The sequence below is a fragment of the Quercus robur genome, chromosome 3 (assembly GCF_932294415.1).
Source record: "Quercus robur chromosome 3, dhQueRobu3.1, whole genome shotgun sequence".
NCBI lineage: Eukaryota > Viridiplantae > Streptophyta > Magnoliopsida > Fagales > Fagaceae > Quercus > Quercus robur.
The window spans coordinates 2,493,656-2,512,159 of NC_065536.1; the positions used below are offsets into that span (position 1 = coordinate 2,493,656).

Here is an 18,504-nt window from a genome sequence, read left to right on the forward strand (position 1 = left end):
ACACATGTCATGGAAGATATTTAGAATAGAAGAGTCTAGGCGGCCTAAAGCTAATTATGTAGTCACGTTAGTAAGTCATCTACTAGATGTAGAGTCTAGGGGTAAGGATTTATCTCAAATTCTGAACTTCAATTCTATTTAGTGAAGTCATTCTTGGGATTAGAGAACCTCATAGCAGTTTTTCCTTTGGAGGTTCTCTACTGGTTTTTCACTTCATCACCATATTGTTGTGTTATTTACTTTATATTTACTGAATTACTACTTTATATATGATGAAATGTTGGCTTGTGATAATAACATGTGTTAATACTTATTACATAATCCAGTTAATTGGCTTAAATAAATTAAATCGATAAATTAAGGGATTAAAACATAGTCTTTCTTACATAGTATTCAATCTACAAATGTGAAGTATTTTCAAAGACTCGAACAATGACATTTACTATGGGTTTCAGTTAACTTAATTAGTAAAGTCTCTAATAGTTGAATAAAAAATTTGAAGTTCAATCCTCTCTTATACCAAAAATCAATTGGTATTTTGGTCTGATGATAAAGAGCACAATTATCATAAGCGAATGTCATAGGTTGAAACTCTAAAAAAAATAAATAAATAAATAAACAAACCGCATTCACTTCAATTGCTAAGTTGCAAGCATGTGAATGTTAATGCTTAACATTAGATCAATCAAAAAGAAGATTCTTTCATAGTTTACAAAAGAATATCCTTAACAAACAAACAAAACTAAGAAACTCTCACAAAGCAGATTTACACTTTGATGAATCAACAATTAAACAATGGAAACAAAAAATGAACAACAGTTCAGACACTTCCCGCCATGCATGCCAAAGACACCAAGTAATCTAATTGACAACCCTGCAGTTCTTCCTGACCTCAGCATGCCTTCCTGTGAGAACACCAATAGAACCCATTTTCACCATAGCTGCTGCAAACTTGTTAGCCCAAGCTGCATCATTTTCTGCATTGTTCCTCACAATCCCCGCCGTTGCCCGGCTACTCAAAAGAGTTTGATCAGAGGTCAACAAGCCATGATGATTCTTCAAATCTTTGTAGTATTTATTGTCAAGCTTATTTGGTGAAAGAACATTCAATGGTACTATAGGATCACGTCCATTTCCAGAATTCGATGGTCGGGGACACTTGGCTTTTAATCCCCTTGCAAATCTGTGGTCCATTGAAGGGTCTTGTGGATGTGTTGCATTGAAAGAGTACAGCCGATTTGAGAATGAAGAACAATGTGACACCCCAATAGAATGTGCACCAGATAGTGTCACCATTTCATCAAGACTGAGGCCTTTTCTAGCAAAGTTATCTTTGAGTTGCTTGGCATTGAAGGAAGGTGGTGGAAGGTTTTGGGTAGGCTCATCTTCACGCGATACCCTTCCATCACGGCGTCCTGATGGCACTTCGTAATTTATTCCTCCAACTTTGTAGGCACTGTCACGTGCAGCAAATGCTATAATGTCTGCACATGAGACTGTTTTTGGGCATCGAGCTTCAAGTTTAGCCTTTGCCTCATCAATTACTTCAAAGCCTCTCAAGCTTGGATTGTTGGCTCTATTTGCCTTCTCTGCTGGATTTCCAGGTGTTGAATCAAGTAAGACAGAGGCATCACAGCCCTGAAACACATAACATGAAAATTATGATTAGTTTCAATTGATGACAATGAGTAATATAGACTTTGGGCTCATAAAGTAAAATTTCAAAAAGTTGCATATGAGCTAAAAAAGCTGAATAAACTAAAAAGGCTATGACAAACATCAGTCAATCTATACAGTAAAATGAACTTCCATGAAATGTATTTGATACAATAGTCATGTAGCTCAGTTGGTTAGAGTGTTGGTCTCAAGGACCAACAGCCCATGATTTTGGTAGCCAATATATTGGCCAGACAAAAAAGCAAATAAATTACAAGTCATTAAGTTCTTGATAGACATGTACTGTGACTAATGTTTATATTATAATAACTATGTGACTCTGGTTTTGCATTTAAGTACATTCCAAATTCATCATGCTAAGAGTGTCATGGACGCTTTTTCTGGAGAAAAAATGTTGTATTTAATTTTATGAGAGACTAAAAATATATTTGACATTAAAATAAGGGTGAGAAGGAGCTATACCCTAACAAAACAGTCATGGAAATGCATTCTAATGAGGCCAGCAACTATAACAGGATTCCTTGACACAGCTTTGTTCACAGCTTTTCTCACAATTGCTTCAGCAGAAGGACAACTTGTCTTATAAAATCCTACTTTCAGTGATGCTGATGAGACAGAAGCCATGGTAGATATAGTAAGAAAGAAAACCAAGCACAAATATAGTGTTGGCATCTTCATTGTACAACACAAGAGACCTTTGTGTCTTCATAGGTGGTTTCCAAAATCTCCCATGCTTCTTTGGCAACGGTAATATGAGAAATCCTGTGAAATTCATCTGGAGACACACCATAGAAAATAGCATTGAGTGCTTTACTGTTAGCATTAGATGCAGCAAGTGCTGCCTTATCCCATGTGGATTTGGCTGCCTCAGGTTTGGTCCAACCAATCTCAACAGCATCCCAAACGGATTCATCAATAGAACACAGAAAAGCTCTCATGCGAACCTTCCAAAAAGCATAATTACTACAATCAAAATATGGAGGTGCATTTAGGGATTGAGACCTATCCATCTCAAAAGGGAGTCAAGGATCACACAATGGTAATGAAACCAATAGCAGTGTACCCGCTCTGATACCAATTGAAAGGTCAAAAACGTGTACAAAACACCTTTGAACGTTTAGACCCCCAAATTACAACTTAACCAATACAAGCAATATGTCAAACAACTAGTGTGCGGAAACTTAACATATGCTATAATACGAAATTGGTTAAAGACTATCTAAGCCATAACAAAATAAAACCACTGCAGATAATAAAAAGGCAAAGATAGAGAGGAAGGAAGATGCAAACACAAAGACAACACGCGATGTGTTATCGAAGAGGAAACCGAAGTCCTCGGCGAAAAACCTCTCCGCCGCCCTCCAAGTGGTAAACAATCCACTAGAAAATACAGTTGGGATACAAGGACAGCAATAGACCCTCCAAGCCTAATCTACCCAGTGCACCTAAGCCCTCCAAGCTTCTTGCTCCAACGAGGTTACGCCGAACCTTTTTCTTTTCTAGCTTCCCGGATTCCGCTACTAGACCGTAGCATCAACCAATGGAGATTGGTTCCTTCCTAACTGCTTCCCAGAAATCCAAACAACTGTCTCACAGTGATGATGATGGTGAGAACCAGGTTTGGTATAATGCCTCTCAAGGATTTGACAATGGAGAGGAAGAGAGTAGAGGAATTTGAAGAGACTCTAAGGTATAGATTGTGGGTGAAACAATCTTGTTTTTCTTTAGGGTTTCTCTCTCAAAATTCTCTCTGGAAGCTCTCTTTCAATCGTGGGTAAAAGGGGTATTTATACTGGAGTGGGAGAGGAATGTGAAACGTCAGGTTTTACAAAACAGGGGTGGCTCGCGGCTTGACCTCGCGGCTTGACTAAGTCGCGAGATCCAGTCGCAAGTTAACCGTATGGCCAGTTGTCCTGTTTTGTCCTGTAGCGCTCCAGCTAGCATGACTGTTCATCTTCCAACATGCTTGGCACGTGTGCTGCTTCTGGCGGCTTGCAACCGCGAGTCACCCGCGAGTCCCAGCCGCGAGTCTCTGTTTTCTTGCATACTCTTGAGCAATCTTCACTCTATCTCACTCACTACCCTTACAACAAACCCACCTAAATATAGGGTTACTAAATGCTGAATTACAAGCAAATTTGGTACGGAATAAAGCCAATTAGATGGTTGAATAAATTCAACCTTACACTAATCAAATTGCATATTTTGTTGAAATTGGTGAGCTTGAAACTGGAAGAGGACTTAACCAGATTAGCACATTACAATGGGCTGGAGATCCTCGTTGGGGTTCTCACTCAAGATCAATTTCTAGCTTGGTAAATATATTTACTCCAACATGTGAAATTTTACTTAAGATCATCAAGGAAGGAAATACCACTTCCCAACGAGAAGCAGCATACTCATGTTATCATGCTCTGATTTCTTTTGAATTTGTGTTCATTTTGCATCTCATGAAAGAAATTATGAAGATCACTGATGCACTTTGTCAAGCTTTGCAATGTCAGTCTCAAGACATTTTGAATGCGATGAATTTTGTTTCATCCACTAAAGCACTTATTCAAAAATTCAGAGATGAAGAGTGGGATAATTTACTTACCACTGTGAAATCATATTCTGAGGCACATGACATAGATGTCCCAAATATGAATACTCATTATGTTGAGAAAGGAGATCTAGCTCGTTATCAACAAGATGACTTCACAATTAAGCATCATTATCAGGTAGATATTTTTTATGCTGCAATAGATTCTATATTACAAGAATTAAATCATTGGTTTAGTAAGCATGCAATGGAATTGCTTAATCTTAGTTCAGCTCTTGATACTAAAGAGGCACGTGAGTCTTTTAGAAGTATAGACATTTTGTTATTAGTAAGCAAGTTTTATCCAAAAGACTTCATAGATCAAGAAATGACACTTTTAGAGGCAAAAGTTGATCATTATAAGCACAATGTAGTTCAACATCCGGACTTCAAGAAGCTATTAAGTATTTCTGAGTTATGCCAATGGTTGGTAAAAACCCAAAAATCATTATTTTACCCATATATTTATAGATTGATTACACTTGTGATTACTCTTCAAATTTCTACTGCAACTACAGAGCGAGAATTTTCAGCCAAGAATATTATCAAGAATAGGCTTCGCAACAAGATGGCAGATGATTTTCTAATGGACTCTATGATTCTGTACATTGAGAAGGAGATTGCTGCAAAATTGGTACAGAATCAATCATAGACGACTTTCAAGACTTAAAAGACCGTCGATTCCATTTTGATAAATGTGTTGAAATGTTTAAAAACCACTTATTTTATATGTTATACTTTGTTGACATTTTTATAATATCAAATGTTTAAGAAACACTTATTTTATATGTAGTATTTTGTTGAATATGAAATAGGTGTTAGTTTTTATTTTCATAAAAAAATTTGTTTTAAGCTTTGGCCCGCCAGGTTTGAATCCTAGTTCCATCCCTGATTATTATAATAATAAGAAAAAATCTATATATAGACAGTACACATCCTCAATATACCTGGATGTCAACTTGTGATTAGCAGTTAGCATATAGCCGCTTTGAGAAAGAAGAACAATGTGACACGCCTATAGAATGTGCCCCAGAAAGTGTCACCATTTCATCAAGACTAAAGCCTTTTTGTGCAAAGTTTTCTTCGAGCTGCTTGGCATCAAAGAAAGGCGGGGGAAGGTTTTGGGTAGGCTCATCTTCATGTGACACCCAGCCATCACGACGACCTGATGGCACTTTGTAGTTTATGTCTCCAACTTTGTATGCACTGTCACGAGCAGCAAATGCAATAATGTCTGCACATGAGACAGTTTGGGGGCATTGAGCTTCTAGTTCAGCCTTTGCCTCATCGATCACTTCAAAGCCTCACAAACTAGGATTGTTGGCTATATTTTCCTTCTCTGCTGGGTTTCCAGGAGTTGAATCAAGTAAAACAGAGGCATCACAACCCTGAAACATATAGCATGAAAATTATGATTAAGTCCAATCAATGACAATGAGGGAATTATTTTCTTCTTGTTTTAGGAGAATTTATTTTCATTAGCTTACTGGATTTAAGAACTATGTTGGATAAAAGAACAATACACCTTAAAAAAAATAATACTTCAAAAAGTTGTACCAAAAAAAAAAAAAAGAAGAAGAAAGAAAGTCAATCTAGTTTAGTTTGTCTAGAAAAATCCTGATAGACATTTAAAATGAAGCTAAAAAAATCTGCGTTTTGTGTCAGTTTAATTTGTCTAGATTGAAATATAGTCATTAACACCCGCCAATTACAATAAAACCATTATCCACCATTCAAAAAGAATGACATTAATGTGTATTAGTATCAAATTGGAAAAGTGGCACAGATAATATCATGAAATGTTTTTCATGCAACGGTCCCGTAGCTCAGTTGGTTAGAGCGTTGGTCTTATGAGCCGAAGGTCGCGGTTTCTTCAAGCCCCGCCGGGACCAATATTCCAATGATTTTGTTGGTGTCAATGTCAATACTAGCCAAAAAAAGCTTCTGGATTCTCTCCGTCACACCTAGAAGCTAAAACAAATTGCTTCTTATATCCAATTTCAGACATATCTAAGCCAAAGCTAAACTCTTAAGAAAATAACACCATGGCTGATGCGTTTTTTGGGTACCCCTTCAGGCGCTTCTTCTTGAGCCCTACGATCTTCCGTGAATGGTCAGGATCGACGGCCCTCATGGACTGGTAGTCTGGTTCGAATCCCCTAATGCCCACATCTACAAGATCAACGTTCCAGGTAACACCACTGGACTCTCTCATTTTATTTGGGTACTAAGCATAATTGAATCGTTGTTATTCATATATTCTCCCAATCTTTTAATTCTCTTTGCTTTTTAATTTTTCAATTTCAATTTTCAACTGGGTTCTTCTTATTTTGCAATTGTCTCACCTTTTTGAGAGGAAAATTTTTGTGAGTTTGTAAGAGTTGTCAATTTTTTTCAAATGGGTTTTGCTCAAATTATGGATTTGGACTAAGCGAATTTGTGTGTGAATAGGTTACAGCAAAGATAACATAAAGGTGCAAATAGAGGATGGTAACGTTTTGCACATAAAAGGAGAAGGTGGGAAAGAGGAGCAGCACAATGCAAAAGACACTGTTTGGCTTGTAGATGAGATTTGAGATGAAGGGAATGGTTGATGTTAAGTTCATATTTATAGGTAAAGAAGAAGATTATGCCCGCTGCTTTTACTTTTTGTATACCGAAACGTACGTGTGTTAATTACTTACAGTTGCAGCAAGCAAAGAAGTGAAGCTTTAAGCTGTCTAAGTTTGAACAGTTCCATAAACAGTGGTACACTCCCTTCGCCTCCTTGCTTGGTTTGACTTCTCATTTTGCAGGCCTGGTACAGAAAAGTACTGGTTTTATTTTTTATTTTTTATTTTTTTCTGACTTTCAAAGATGTCAAGTGGCAATGAAGAATGAAGATTTGGTCATGACTGAAAATCTCCATGACAAATTCTCATATTGGATCATGAAATGAATTTTATTTACATTTTTTTAGGGGTATACTTTGACAATTCAGTTCTTGCATCAGCGTTTTATACTACATTTTAAATGAATATATTGAAGAAGTCTATTTGCATGTAGTAGGATATGAATTGAAGTATCCGATTCAGCAGGGAAAACATATGAAGTAATCAAGCTAGCTTTATAATTTTTTGAAAGGGAAAATCTAATCAACACTTTTTTTTTTCTCTTTATTCAATTTTAAAGAAGGAAAATGGATTCTAAATTCTAACACAAAGATACATCATAAACTCTGCTCTAAAAATTGATTCAATTTTTACACAACTTTTAAGTAGTCGTGGTGGTAAAAATATGGTAAGTCCATATAAAAGCAAATGTTCACCACTCCATCAAATTGTGACAAAAATTACTAATTTTGAACCCTTAAAATCTCCATAAGAAACACCAAAAAAATACTAATTTTGAACTACAAGCCTCTTACCTTTTAAAATATTACTTTAGTTCAAGTCCTTAGACAACCACCTTAAAGGGGTAATGGATAAAGTAATTAATTAACAAAAAGACAATTAAATATGATAAGAATGATTGAAGACCAAACAGACAAGTTTGACCAAGTCATGCATTGTAGCTACTTGTTCAATCTCCATGTATCAAATCCCACAGAAATATGACCTTCCAAGAAATTCAATCGATTAAAAAACTACTTGTTCGTGGAATGCCTTTAACAACTAGCTGCTTAAACTGTAAAATAAGGCACTGGACAAAAAAATCAGTAACGCGTTTGCTTTGTTAATTGTATCTTGTATAATATCAGCACCATAATAGTGATACAATTCTCTCCCTTGGCCTCCCTCCTTGATTTGAATTCTAATCTAAATGTTTTCCTAACTTGTGCATGAGGTTTAGAAATTTGTTTTCTTTTTCACTTTCAAAGATGTCAACTGGCAATGATGATCATGCCTGAAAAAGCTACTTGAGAAATTCCCATCTAGGGTCGCCCAAAGAACAAAAAACAAATAAATAAATTAATGTCTTCATTCTGAAAAAAGAAAGGTTTTGTCGTCTATAAAATGAGTTCCTTGCTAATTTTTAAATAAAAAAATCAGAGGATACAAGCTTGAGAGGTCTCAAACGCATTAGGATCCTCACAACACTTCCTCTAATGATTTAGTTATAACCCAAACTAAATTCCATCAAGATTTTAAGATAGCATTAGGCAGTAGGTGTCGAATAATTGTTCGTAAATCAAACTCAGTTGATCCTTGAAGTCTTGGAAGTAGCTCGTGGAAGGTATTTAGAATAGAAGAGTCCAAGCGGCCTAAAGCCGATTATGTGGTCATCTCAGTAAGTCATTTTTAGATGAGAATTCAGTTTAGAATGTCATCCAAAAGGAAAAAAGTCACTTCTTTGCCTGATTCTTCTAAAATAAATAACAAGTTCTTTGCCTGATGAAAATGGCTTACAAGTCCCAGCTTTGATTTCGTGTACAAAGGCATAATGACTAATGACTACTTTGGTGTAACCGTGTTTCTTGCATCTTTCTTCATAATAGTTTTTTATTTCCCAGACAATTATGCATTGGATTATAGACAATCCATTAGAAATTTGTACACAATGGACCAAATAGATCGAAATGGACTAAATTGGACCGAATAGACCAAAATGAGGTTAATGGACCGACATGTACAGAATTGGACCAAATAGACCTGAGGGGACTGAATTGCTCTCCCTAAAAATTAGGCGAAAAACACATTTTGGTCCCTACATTTTTAGCCGATTTCCGTTTTAGTCCCTAAGTTTTTTTTTTTACCGCTTTTAGTCCCTCTCCTGAAAAACGCTTCCATTTTAATCCCTGCCGTTACATCAGAAACGGATATTACAGACGTGGCAAACGGCAAAGTTAAATAATAATAAACTAATGTCCACGTGGCCTAAATTAATAATAAAAAATTTTTTTTAATGCCACATCAGCATCTAAATTAAAAAAATTAATTTATTAATTTTAACTAAATAAAAAAAATTAAAAACAGAATTAAAAACTAAAAATCTTATTAATTGAGATCTAAGTGTGCCTTGAACAAGAACAACAAGAACACAAACCTAGATCCAAGAACACAAACCCAAAAATTATTTAAAAAAAAAAAAAAAAAAAACTAACCAAAGCCAAAAATTCCGATCTCAAAGCCAACCCACAACTACCAAAATAAAACCCACAACAACCCAGGCCAAGAAAATCAACCCACAGCGACAAACCCACTAATCACTTTAATAAGCTCACCAAACAAAACAGTAACCCTGGTTAGAGATCAGAGAGACACAACAAATTCTACAAAACAAACAAACAAATAGAAAATAGAAAAAGCACGAAGAAAACGAAAGAGAGATCACGGAGAGAGAGACACTTTTTTTAAAAGTTAAAACTGTTGTTCACGCTTCCATTGTAGAGATCGATTGACGGTGAAGGCGATGGCGGTGGCGCCGAAATTCATAGGGACGCAGAGGAAAGAGCAGCAGCTGGCGGAGATGATAGAGAAGAAGGTGATAGAAGCGAAGGAGGTGTGCGGCGAGGACAGGAGATCGGACGAGTGCAAAGTGGCGTGGGACGAAGTGGAAGAGATTAGACAAGCCAAAGCCGATCTGAGGCTCAGGTTGGAGAAACAAGATCCTCTCGAGTTCTTTTGCCTGGGTTGTTGTGGGTTGATTTTCTTGGCCTGGGTTGTTGTGGGTTTGTGAGTTTTGCTGATCTGGGTTTGTGGATTTGTGGCAGATTGGTGCACTGATCTATGGCGGATTTGTGGGTTCGTGGGTTTGTGAGATTTGTTGATCTGGGTTTGTGGGTTTTTGGCGGATTGGTACACTGATCTGTGGCGAATTTGTGGGTTACGATTCAAAGGCTGGGTTTGAGAGAATGGTGGGATTTGGAGGATGGTGGAGATCGGTGGGTTTTCAAGTTGGATTTGATTTTGTGTTTTGATGGATTGGTGGGTTTCCAACTTGGAGATTGGTGTTGATTTTGTGAACAAAGAGGATGCAGGTCTTTTGATTTTAATGGGTGTATGTTGGGTTAAAATTTTTGAATGTGCAGATCTGTTTCTGGGTTTGATTGTTGGTGTATGTTGATTTCTGGGTTTTCAATTTTGGTGGGTGTATGTTGATTTCTGGATTTTGGTTGGTGTATGTTGATTATTGTTTGATCTAAGTTCTGAATTTCGATTTGTTTGGTTACAAAGAACGTACTGGAAAGGCAAAGAAAAGAAAAGACAAGAACTAGGAATTAATTTACTAAAAACATGAAGAATATGAACGGTAAGAAAACGAAGAACACAAAGATGATCTTCCAACAAAATAATGAAAAGAAAAAAAAAATTTATGTTAATTATTAATTATTATTTAAATAATTAAATAATAACTAAAATTTTATTTTATTTTAAAATGCGGATGTGGCATATAAAAATGCCACTTAATCGCCACATCAACGCCACATCGGCGCCACGTCAACTAATAGGGTTTTCCGTCTGCCACCTAGGATTTTGCCCTAACGGCACTGACGGAAAGGACTAAAACAGAAGGCGTTTTTCTAAATAGGGACTAAAAGCGGTAAAAAAAAAAAACTTAGGGACCAAAGTGGGAATCGCGTGAAAATGTAGGGACGAAAATGGGTTTTTCGCCTAAAAATTAAACAATTTTTAAAAGTAATTTATATCTCTTTATTTTTACAAATATATAATTTTATTAATTTTTGTGTTTTTGATTGATATTATTCCTTTTTGAAGTGGTTCATATTTTTCTTAGTTCTAACTATTATTATTATGCATTACTCCTATATTTTTCTAATTTATTTTGGTACAAATAAAATTTATAAGTTTTAAATTTATGGTTAAAATTTCTCATTCACTTGAGGAAATTATCATGATAATCAAAACTTATCTTATAATAACAATTGATATTACTCAAATAATTCATATTACTCTAAGTCTAAACTTGTCTTTTCTCATTCTTAAGTGAGTGGACCGAAATATGCTAAATGGACTGAAGTTGAATGAATTGAACGGAAGTGGACTGACATGGACTAAATTGGACTGAATAAACCAAATTGAACTAAAGTGAACCAAATGGACCGAATTATAGCAAATTAGGCAGAACTAGAGCAAACAGACCGAAGTTTATCAAATTGGACCAAATAGAAGGAGTTAAACTAAATTGGACCGAAGTGGAAAAAATAGACCAAAAGACCGTAGAAGACTGAATAGAATCAAATGGACTAATTTGGACTAAAGTGAACTGAATAGACAGAGAGGATCGAATTGACCAAAATAAACTGAATTGGACCAAATTAGACCGGATTGGAAATTTTAAAATTATTTTTCTTCAAATTTTTTAAATTAAAAATTTTGAGTTAATGATTGTAAAATATTTTCCAGAATCTTTTTATAAAAAAAAAAAAAATTAAATGAAGTTGACAGAGATAAAATAAAATAAAACGAATCACAAAAAACAAATCATAACTTACGTTTATATTATATTTTCTATGTTAATCAAATATTTTATTTTTTATATTAATTCAAAATTTTGAAATTAATTTTGTCTTCATTATTTTATCTTAATTTTACTCCCCTAATCAAAATCCTGGCTCCACAACCAAAAGATAAAGCGATGAACAGTTACCTTACCTTTTAGACAAGTCTATATCTTATATATTAACGTATTAAAATAACATATTTGGTTAGAGATTCAAATGTAAAACCAGTTGATTTGATGAAAACATGAATTGATTGTTCATGATCAAAAACGACTATGGCTAAGCTTATTGTGTTCCGTGTTGTATATCTATGTAGGGTGTTTATAGAGTTTTAATTTCCAAATTGCTCTATCTTTGAGTTTTATAGAGTTTTCAAGGGTAAATATTTTCCAAATTTCTCTTTGAAGAAAAATCTTCCTCTGATTCTTTTGTTTGGAAGAGTATTTTACGCTCAAGAAAACTTATAGCTAAAGAGTCTAAATGGCAAATTGGTGATGGGAAGACTACCCGGATTTTCTATGATTCTTGGCTATTGGACTCAACTGATGGCAAAGTAACTTCCCCCCTAATTTTATCTCACCCGAAGCTACTGTTGATGTTCTCATTGATTCACATACAGGGTGGTGGAATACAAATTAATCTTACTGTTCTTTGTTTCTATCCTCCTGAGGCCAAAATGGCCAAATACCACTGTTTATAGAAATATATATCAATTTATCACTATTTTGAAAATATGTAGGGATCTACCACTTTTTAGATACTTGAGTTTGGGGAAATCAAGTTTTTCATGGTACTCGAGTTCTTTGAAAAAACAGCCTTCAAAGTTGCCGAAAAATTTTTAATAGAACTCAAGTTCATAGAACTCGAGTACCATGGAAAACTCGAGTTCTCCAAACTCGAGTACCCAAAAAATGCTACATCACTACATATTTCTAAAAGAATGATAGATTGATATATATTTCGGTAAACAATGCTATTGTACCATTTTGGCCATCCTCCCGAAGCTCAACTCATAAAATCAATACGTCTGCTCAATCCCACAACCCAATATCCTCATTTGGCCCGAAGTAAATTCGGGAAACTATTCTATCAAAACAGATTACAAAGCTTTGCAGGAAAAGCCAACTCTGTCCGCAGATGAAATTGAAGCTTCTGAAGAAAAAAAAAGGTTTTGGAAACTGAAAACTCCGGGGAAGATTAAATACTTTCTATGGAAATCGTATACAAACTCTCTACACACTAGAGCGAATCTGCTGAAGAGAACCATTCTCCACGATCCACTGTGTCATCTCTGTGCAAAGGAACCTGAAAATGTGTTACATGCTCTGGACAGCAAAGTTTCAAGGGATCGAAGCACAGTCAAGAAAAAATGGAGCCCTCCAGTTCTAGACTCTTTCAAGACAAACTTCTACGGAGCAATGTTCAGCGAATCAGATGATGTGGGCATTGGTGTGATTATCCTTAATTCTGCAGGTAAGGTTATGGCTGCTTTGTCAGAAAAAATACAAGAGACGCCTTCTGTGATGACATGTCAGCTTTTGGCAGCTAGACGAGCGGTGCAATTTACAAAAGATTGGGATTCCGGCTGTCTTCTTTTGAAGGTGATTCAGAGATGGTAATAAACTCCAAGTGAATCACATTATTAAAGACACCGTTTTTGGCTAGCTTTCTCTAGAGCTTTTGTTTCTCTCATATTGTTAGGCAAGGTAATGCAATTGCACGTTTTGTTAGTGTGGCTTGAATTTTGCCACAAGCCCATAAGGCCCAACCAAGCCCAATCCGGCCATAAAAGTGACCTAATACAAGTTGAAAAAGGAATCCCACTTAGCCGACTTTCATAAAGTAACATATATATATGTACTTTATTATATGCGGCTGTATTGTAGAGAATTGATTAGAGAGAAATTTCAATTAACCTAGTGAGCAAGCCACATGAGAGAAAATAGAGAAAAGAGAGGCAGCCAGCTTCTATTCTTTTTTTTTTTTATGTGAGAGAGTGCTAGGGTGTAATTGGGATTTGGGTTTCTTGAGAGTGTTCTTATGCACTATTGTATTTTCCCTGATAATAGTGAAATCCCTGCAACTCCGTGGACGTAGGCAAATTGCCGAACCACGTAAATATTGTCTTGTGCGTGTGATTATTTTCTTTGACGTGTGTTTTCTCTATTTGTTTTGTTTCTCACAGGTTGGGATTTTGGTTAAATTCCCTACAACTGGTATCAGAGCCTAGGGTTAGGTTTGAGTGGGAGCAATGGCAGAGGAAGCAGGAAAGGCGTCTGGAATAGAAAAGTTTGATGGCACAGACTTCGCGTATTGGAGGATGCAGATTGAAGATTATCTCTATGGGAGGAAATTGCATCTGCCTCTTTTGGGGACAAAACCTGAGGCTATGAAGGCTGAGGAATGGGCTCTTCTTGACAGACAGGTACTAGGAGTTATCAGGTTAACTCTGTCTAGGTCTGTTGCACACAATGTTGTAAAAGAGAAGACCACAGCAGATCTGATGAAGGCTTTGTCTGGTATGTATGAAAAGCCGTCAGCAAACAATAAGGTGCACTTGATGAAGAAACTGTTCAATCTGAAGATGGCAGAGAATGCATCAGTAGCACAACATCTGAATGAATTTAACACTATCACAAATCAATTGTCGTCTGTAGAAATTGACTTTGATGATGAGATCCGTGCACTGATCTTTTTGGCTTCTTTGCCAAACAGTTGGGAGGCAATGAGGATGGCAGTAAGCAATTCTACAGGAAAGGAAAAACTCAAGTACAATGATATACGAGATTTAATTCTGGCTGAGGAGATTCGCAGAAGAGATGCAGGTGAATCCTCAGGATCTGGTTCTGCCCTAAACCTTGAGACAAGAGGCAGAGGTAATAACAGAAATTCAAATCGGGGCAGATCAAAATCCAGAAATTCTAATCGGAACAGAAGTAAATCTAGATCAGGCCAACAAGTACAATGCTGGAATTGTGGGAAAACAGGTCACTTTAGGAATCAATGCAAAAGTCCTAAGAAGAAGAATGAAGATGATTCTGCTAATGCTGTAACAGAAGAGGTACAGGATGCATTACTTCTTGCAGTAGACAGTCCACTTGATGATTGGGTTTTGGATTCAGGAGCTTCGTTTCATACCACTCCACACCGAGAAATCATACAGAATTATGTTGTAGGTGATTTTGGTAAGGTGTATTTGGCTGATGGTTCAGCCTTGGATGTTGTGGGTATGGGAGATGTTCGAATATTGTTGCCCAATGGGTCTGTTTGGTTACTGGAGAAGATTCGACATATTCCTGACCTGAGGAGGAATCTGATTTCTGTTGGACAACTTGATGATGAAGGACATGCAATACTATTTGTTGGTGGTACTTGGAAGGTTACAAAGGGAGCTAGGGTATTGGCTCGTGGAAAGAAAACTGGTACTCTGTACATGACCTCAAGTCCAAGAGACACAATTGCAGTTGCTGATGCAAGTACTGATACAAGCCTATGGCACCGAAGACTTGGTCACATGAGTGAGAAATGGATGAAGATGCTGCTGTCAAAAGGAAAATTACCAGAATTGAAGTCCATTGATTTTGACATGTGTGAAAGTTGCATCTTAGGAAAGCAGAAAAAGGTGAGCTTCTTGAAAACTGGCAGAACACCGAAGGCTGAAAAATTGGAGTTAGTACACACTGATTTGTGGGGGCCTTCTCCGGTTGCATCCCTTGGAGGTTCAAGGTACTACATCACTTTCATTGATGACTCAAGTAGAAAGGTATGGGTTTATTTTCTGAAAAATAAATCAGATGTATTTGAAACCTTTAAGAAGTGGAAGGCCATGGTTGAGACAGAAACAGGTTTAAAAGTAAAATGTTTGAGGTCAGATAATGGAGGAGAGTACATAGATGGAGGGTTCAGTGAGTATTGTGCTGCACAGGGAATTAGGATGGAGAAGACCATTCCTGGGACACCACAGCAGAATGGTGTGGCTGAGCGCATGAATAGAACTCTCAATGAGCGTGCTAGGAGTATGAGGTTGCATGCTGGACTACCAAAAACTTTTTGGGCTGATGCTGTTAGCACTGCAGCTTACCTGATAAACCGAGGACCTTCAGTTCCCATGGAGTTCAGACTTCCTGAGGAGGTTTGGAGCGGTAAAGAGGTAAAGTTTTCACACTTAAAAGTTTTTGGTTGTGTTTCTTATGTTCATATTGATTCTGATGCTCGTAGTAAACTTGATGCAAAGTCTAAAATATGTTTTTTCATTGGCTATGGTGATGAGAAATTTGGCTATAGGTTTTGGGATGAACAAAACAGGAAAATCATCAGAAGTAGAAATGTGATATTTAATGAACAGGTTATGTACAAGGACAGGTCAACTGTAGTGTCAGATATTACAGGGATAGATCAAAAGAAATCTGAGTTTGTTAACTTAGATGAATTGACTGAAGGTACTGTCCAGAAAAGGGGTGAAGAAGACAAGGAGAATGTAAATTCACAAGTAGATCTGAGTACACCTGTAGCTGAAGTCCGCAGATCTTCCAGAAACATTAGACCTCCACAGCGTTATTCACCCACTCTAAATTATCTCCTGTTGACTGATGGTGGTGAGCCAGAGTGTTATAATGAAGCCTTGCAAGATGAGAATTCAAGCAAGTGGGAGTTAGCCATGAAGGATGAGATGGATTCCTTGTTGGGGAATCAGACATGGGAACTGACTGAATTGCCAGTAGGAAAGAAGGCTTTGCACAACAAGTGGGTATACAGAATAAAGAATGAGCATGATGGTAGCAAACGTTACAAGGCCAGATTAGTTGTTAAAGGGTTCCAGCAAAAGGAAGGCATTGACTACACAGAGATATTTTCTCCAGTTGTGAAGATGTCAACAATCAGACTAGTACTGGGAATGGTGGCTGCAGAAAACTTACATCTTGAGCAGTTAGATGTGAAGACAGCATTCCTTCATGGTGACTTAGAGGAAGACCTTTACATGATTCAGCCAGAAGGGTTCATTGCTCAAGGACAAGAGAATCTAGTCTGTAAACTGAAAAAGAGCTTATATGGCCTAAAACAAGCTCCAAGACAGTGGTACAAGAAATTTGACAGTTTTATGCATAGAATTGGGTTCAAGAGATGTGAAGCTGATCACTGTTGCTATGTTAAGTTCTTTGACAATTCTTACATCATATTACTGTTGTATGTGGATGATATGCTTATTGCAGGGTCTAGCATTGAGAAGATTAATAATCTGAAGAAGCAATTGTCCAAACAGTTTGCAATGAAGGATTTGGGAGCTGCAAAGCAAATCCTTGGTATGAGAATCATTAGAGACAAGGCTAATGGTACATTGAAGCTTTCACAGTCAGAGTATGTGAAGAAAGTTCTCAGCAGGTTCAACATGAATGAAGCTAAACCAGTAAGCACACCCTTGGGTAGTCATTTCAAACTGAGCAAAGAACAGTCACCGAAGACAGAAGTAGAAAGGGACCATATGAGCAAGGTGCCCTATGCCTCAGCTATTGGCAGCTTGATGTATGCTATGGTGTGTACAAGGCCAGACATTGCACATGCAGTAGGAGTTGTGAGCAGATTCATGAGTAGGCCTGGAAAGCAGCATTGGGAGGCAGTCAAGTGGATTCTGAGATATCTGAAGGGTTCATCAGATACATGTCTTTGTTTCACAGGTGCAAGTTTGAAACTGCAGGGTTATGTAGATGCTGATTTTGCTGGTGATATTGATAGTAGAAAGAGTACTACTGGGTTTGTTTTCACTCTTGGTGGTACAGCTATATCATGGGCTTCAAATCTACAAAAGATTGTTACTTTGTCTACTACAGAAGCTGAGTATGTTGCAGCAACTGAAGCTGGAAAGGAGATGATTTGGCTACATGGTTTCTTAGATGAATTGGGTAAGAAGCAGGAGATGGGCATTCTACACAGTGACAGTCAGAGTGCAATCTTTCTTGCCAAGAATTCGGCTTTTCATTCAAAGTCGAAGCACATACAGACAAAATACCACTTTATCCGTTATCTTGTTGAAGATAAGCTGGTAATGCTTGAGAAAATTTGTGGATCTAAGAACCCGGCAGACATGTTGACTAAGGGTGTCACTATTGAGAAGTTGAAGCTGTGCGCAGCTTCAATTGGTCTTCTAGCTTGAGGACAGGAGGATGAGTTGCAGGGATGAGGGACTGTGTTATGGAGGATTGTGGCTAATGTTTGCAGCTTGTGAGCCCTTAAGGGCTAAGGTAGAGCTGATGGAGGAGTTTGCTCATGAAGCTTGATCAATTCAAGTCAAGGTGGAGATTTGTTAGTGTGGCTTGAATTTTGCCACAAGCCCATAAGGCCCAACCAAGCCCAATCCGGCCATAAAAGTGACCTAATACAAGTTGAAAAAGGAATCCCACTTAGCCGACTTTCATAAAGTAACATATATATATATATGTACTTTATTATATGCGGCTGTATTGTAGAGAATTGATTAGAGAGAAATTTCAATTAACCTAGTGAGCAAGCCACATGAGAGAAAATAGAGAAAAGAGAGGCAGCCAGCTTCTATTCTTTTTTTTTTTATGTGAGAGAGTGCTAGGGTGTAATTGGGATTTGGGTTTCTTGAGAGTGTTCTTATGCACTATTGTATTTTCCCTGATAATAGTGAAATCCCTGCAACTCCGTGGACGTAGGCAAATTGCCGAACCACGTAAATATTGTCTTGTGCGTGTGATTATTTTCTTTGACGTGTGTTTTCTCTATTTGTTTTGTTTCTCACAGGTTGGGATTTTGGTTAAATTCCCTACACGTTTTAGCTTAGAGA

At 37.1% G+C, this 18,504-nt stretch overlaps 2 protein-coding genes, 1 non-coding gene and 1 pseudogene across 3 annotated transcripts in view; 3 read left to right on the forward strand and 1 right to left on the reverse strand.

Moving 5' to 3' along the window:
• Window positions 1-18,504, forward strand: part of LOC126716649 (U3 snoRNP-associated protein-like EMB2271) — an 86,788-nt gene that overhangs the window by 9,729 nt on the left and 58,555 nt on the right. The window lies entirely within an intron of this gene.
• Window positions 652-2,374, reverse strand: LOC126716680 (peroxidase 5-like). The gene is made up of 2 exons (XM_050417609.1): window positions 2,140-2,374; window positions 652-1,638 (listed from the first exon to the last, which is right to left on the reverse strand). Exons 1-2 carry the CDS (start codon window positions 2,353-2,355, stop codon window positions 862-864), a joined length of 993 nt encoding a protein of 330 aa, XP_050273566.1. The 5' UTR covers window positions 2,356-2,374; the 3' UTR covers window positions 652-861.
• Window positions 6,074-6,150, forward strand: TRNAI-UAU (transfer RNA isoleucine (anticodon UAU)). Its single transcript has one exon. It is a non-coding gene; the product is annotated as a tRNA-Ile (tRNA).
• LOC126716468 (15.7 kDa heat shock protein, peroxisomal-like) lies at window positions 6,203-6,834 on the forward strand (annotated as a pseudogene).